The sequence below is a fragment of the Ctenocephalides felis genome, unplaced genomic scaffold (assembly GCF_003426905.1).
Source record: "Ctenocephalides felis isolate EL2017-DRISC unplaced genomic scaffold, ASM342690v1 CF-g0.4_SCAFFOLD_02968, whole genome shotgun sequence".
NCBI lineage: Eukaryota > Metazoa > Arthropoda > Insecta > Siphonaptera > Pulicidae > Ctenocephalides > Ctenocephalides felis.
This window is the reverse complement of record NW_020539122.1, coordinates 4,300-8,148: the sequence shown is the minus strand read 5'-3', so window position 1 is coordinate 8,148 and position 3,849 is coordinate 4,300. Positions and strand designations below refer to the sequence as shown.

The following is a 3,849-nucleotide window of genomic DNA, read 5'->3' as shown; positions in this document are numbered from 1 at the left end:
TTATAAAATAGCATTGATTTTTTACTTACTTTAGTATTTTATACAGTATCTTATTACAATTTATGACGTTACACATTTAATAACAATGCATCCTCTAAATTCCCTGTAATACTAAATTGTCTATAAAATAGTATTTTTTAGCCTAGTACCGAATGAATGAATTTTGCCTATGAATAATTGAATTATTGTATGAATGACGTACAAATGACGAATAATTTTATTACGTTTAATTTTATTAATAGATTCCATTATTTCATTTATAAACAGAGTGCGCGCGCACCAACCTTCAATGACGTTTGACGTTTCACTTAACCTATATCTATTTTTGACATTTCATATATTGACGCAGTTTTAAAACAATTTATATTTATACATGACGCTCGAAAAAGGCTTAAATTTGACAAAATATGGAGTCTAAAATCATATCCGATTTGGCTAAACTATTAAGAAAAGACGGCGATAAAATTCTGAATGAAAAATGTCGACTCACACTCTCTGGACCTATATTGAACGACTTAAACGAAGCCTTTTGTCTAATAGCTGAAAGGGATGTTTATAATACTACTTTTCAAGTTATTCCTGCGAATAATATGAAAGCAGAGATATTTTTAGATTTACAGTTTCTACATGACTTTGTGCAAAAAACTTTGTGTTTAAGCATCACCGAAGACTTGAGTAGTAAGAAGAATTATAATGTTGATATTAGTAAGTTTAGGAATTTAAGGTCTTTAGAAGTGCATAAGATACCTATATTAACAGTAAGAGGCTTACAGAGTTTACGTGCCCAATTACAAAGTTTAACGTGCATCCGTTGTGTTGATAATATAAAAGACATATTGTCTTCTTGTGGGGCTGATCACAGCACAGGTTTTGTATGGTCAGAGTTAAAAGAAGCCAAGTTCTCCTACAATAGTTTACAAAGTATCGATTCAAGTCTTGAGTACCTACCGTGGCTACAAGTACTTGATTTAAGCCACAATCGCATAGTCACTGCCGAAGCCCTGAAATGGCTACCTAACCTCAAATACATCAATCTTAGTTACAATAAACTTGAAGAGATTCCTATGTTTCATGTCGAATCTGGAAGGAAGTTGCAGATATTAAAAATAAGCAATAATGATATAGAGACTATAACAGGTGTCAATCGGTTGGAAGCTCTGTGCGAGTTGGATTTAGCTAATAATTATATTATAGATCATTCGAATTTAGTGCCTGTTTCGTATTTGCCCCATTTGAGGTGGCTGCACTTGCAGGGAATCCTCTATCCTTTCATCCGGAACACAGGAAGCTGACTGCGAAGTATTTGCATAGGAATGCAGGAACTATTAAGGTAGTAAATGACATAGTTTTTTTAGATGTTAAGTTACAAAATGCATATTTTTATTTTCAGTTCTGTCTGGATCAAATCAAGTTGTCGAAAGTGGAAAACAACTTGACAGGATCCTACAAAATCGCCCAGCGTCTCCAAAGATCTCCAAGAAAACATTTGAATTCAGTAAGCTCCACACAATCCAACGAGACCAGTGCCAGCGAATCCACAGCATCAGATATTAGGGTAACAAAATAAAAAATAAACTAGTAGTGTATGGCATCGTGCCTTAAGGCAAATTGCTGGAACTTCCCGTACTAATAATTATTTTCTTTTAAAAAGATTAACATTTTTGAAAAAAATTAGATTTTTGAGAAACTATAAAATTTTGACAAAAATCTACCTTTTTTGAAAAAAAGACTTTTTGAAAAAAAATTTTCTTTCTTTCTTTATTTTGTGACTTTCTTTATTTTGAAATTTTTTGGAAATTCTGAACTTTTTTTCAAAGCAATCGTACTGCTTTAACTGCATAGAGACGAAATATCGAAGCGCGTAAGCGCCGCGCCGCCGTCTAACGGATAAACATTGGTACGAAACCGATAGGAATGTAAACAAAATATATACTTATTGTTAAAATCTCTATAAAATATCTGATAATTGGATGTGCATATGTCTAATGATCATTTTTGACCTCGAAATGGCATTTTTTTTTACTTTTTTCATTAGATCTCCGAAATCGCTAGACCTGCCTTCATGAAAATTTGATCAATTCTTTATTTTGTCAATACAAGTAAAATGTTTTTTGAATTATTCAAATCGGACGCTCCGTTCTCTTAAAAACTGAGTTACCGTTTTTGGCATTTTTTGCCACGTAAATTCGGAACGGCTAGATCTGCCTTCGCCAAAAACTAATCAGCACGTCTTCTTGTCAATACGAATCGAGTGTTTTTTGAATTATTCAAATTGCTTCATCCGTATTCCCGAAATCGTCAACGAAAATTTGTATCCGCTCACACATACATACACGCTCACACACACATACATCCATTTTGTCTAAGGTATGTCGAAATGTTCAGAAGGTTTTGAAACGTAAAGATATATAAATTTTTTTTGCGATTACTATAACTTGCCCTACGGGAAGTTAAAAATTGAAAAAGTGCTCTCGTATAGTCACGGTCTAAACGCAATTGCAAATAATTCTGTGCGACATTTTCGCTTATACTGTGCTTAGCTTGGCGGCATTTTCACATTTTCAATAGTAGTTTTCACAAAATTGGAAAAGTGTTGCAGTACATAAACAGTCTAAACGCACTTGGGTAACGCATTTGTACCAGAGTGGCACTTAGAATGTGCTTAGACTGGGTCATTTTTTGAATTTTTTAAATCCAAAATTACAAAAATATTTTATGGAAAATAAAAAAAGATGTAATATTTGTTTCTTCTCAAAAACAATTGTTTTGTAAATTACAAGCAGAAAGTTTTTTAGATCATTCAAATCGGACGCTTAGTTCACTCAAAAACTGCCGTTTTTTGCACATTTAGCTCTGTATCTTTGAAATGGCGGGACCTGTCTTTGCCAAAAACTAATCAGCACGTCTCCTTATCAATAGGGATCGAATGTTTTTTAAACCGTTTAAATCGGTTGATCGGTGTTCCCGAAATCTTCTACGAAAATTTGTATCCGCACACACACACACACACAAAAATTTAGTTTCTGAGGTATGCCAAAATGTTCAGAAACTTCTGAAACGTAAAGATATATAAAACTTTCATTTTCGATTTTCGGCCCATTACTATAACTACCCTACGGGAAGTTAAAACTAAATTCCTATTTTTTCAATCTATCACAATTCGTAATTCTCTTCCCAGATATTCGATTCAAGTTTATCTCGTCTCAAGCCTATCAAAACAGTAAAAGTACGAAACGCCATCATAGCAGACCTGGACGACGACAATAATTTAGACAGCGATGGCAATCAGACACGACAGAGTAACAGTTTACATGACAGTACGACTTCTGCAAATGATACATCAGAAGATATGTCTCATCTGGAGACCAAGAGACAGCTGACTGACCTTCGAAGCCAATTTGGAGACGCTTGGCTGCATAGCCAGGGCGGTTCTTTGGTTCAGCATATTTTGGGAATGACACCGATGACTGGAGTCACTGGTGACGGAGGTATGGGGGATGGTAAATGTGGTGCTGAGGATTCGGAGGATGGGGGAAAGGATTGTCAAGGTCAAGGTAAGTAGTATATATATATACATATATATATATATATATATATATTATATATATTATATATAGAATTTTATGATATGAGTGGAACGAATATTAATTGTTTAATATGAACAAAACAGCACTCAGATTTGTTTAACACAACTTTATTTTATGATTACAGACGTTTGAGACCATGGTGTGTCTCATCTTCAGTGTAATTTCAAAAACAGTTACTTATATACTACACATTCTTTAATAATTTATTTAAATTTCATTTAATTTTTGATATACAAAAAACACCAACTATTCCTTGCAATGC

At 33.6% G+C, this 3,849-nt stretch overlaps 1 protein-coding gene across 1 annotated transcript; it reads left to right on the top strand.

The window, feature by feature from the left end:
* Window positions 1–407: 407 nt before the first annotated feature.
* Window positions 408–3,554, top strand: LOC113381662 (serine/threonine-protein kinase 11-interacting protein-like; the record flags this gene model as incomplete). The annotated part of the gene is given in 4 exon segments (XM_026620423.1): window positions 408–1,242; window positions 1,245–1,330; window positions 1,391–1,555; window positions 3,179–3,554. Coding segments are annotated over 4 exon segments (1,462 nt in total), but the record flags the coding sequence as incomplete, so codon positions are not given.
* Window positions 3,555–3,849: the final 295 nt, after the last annotated feature.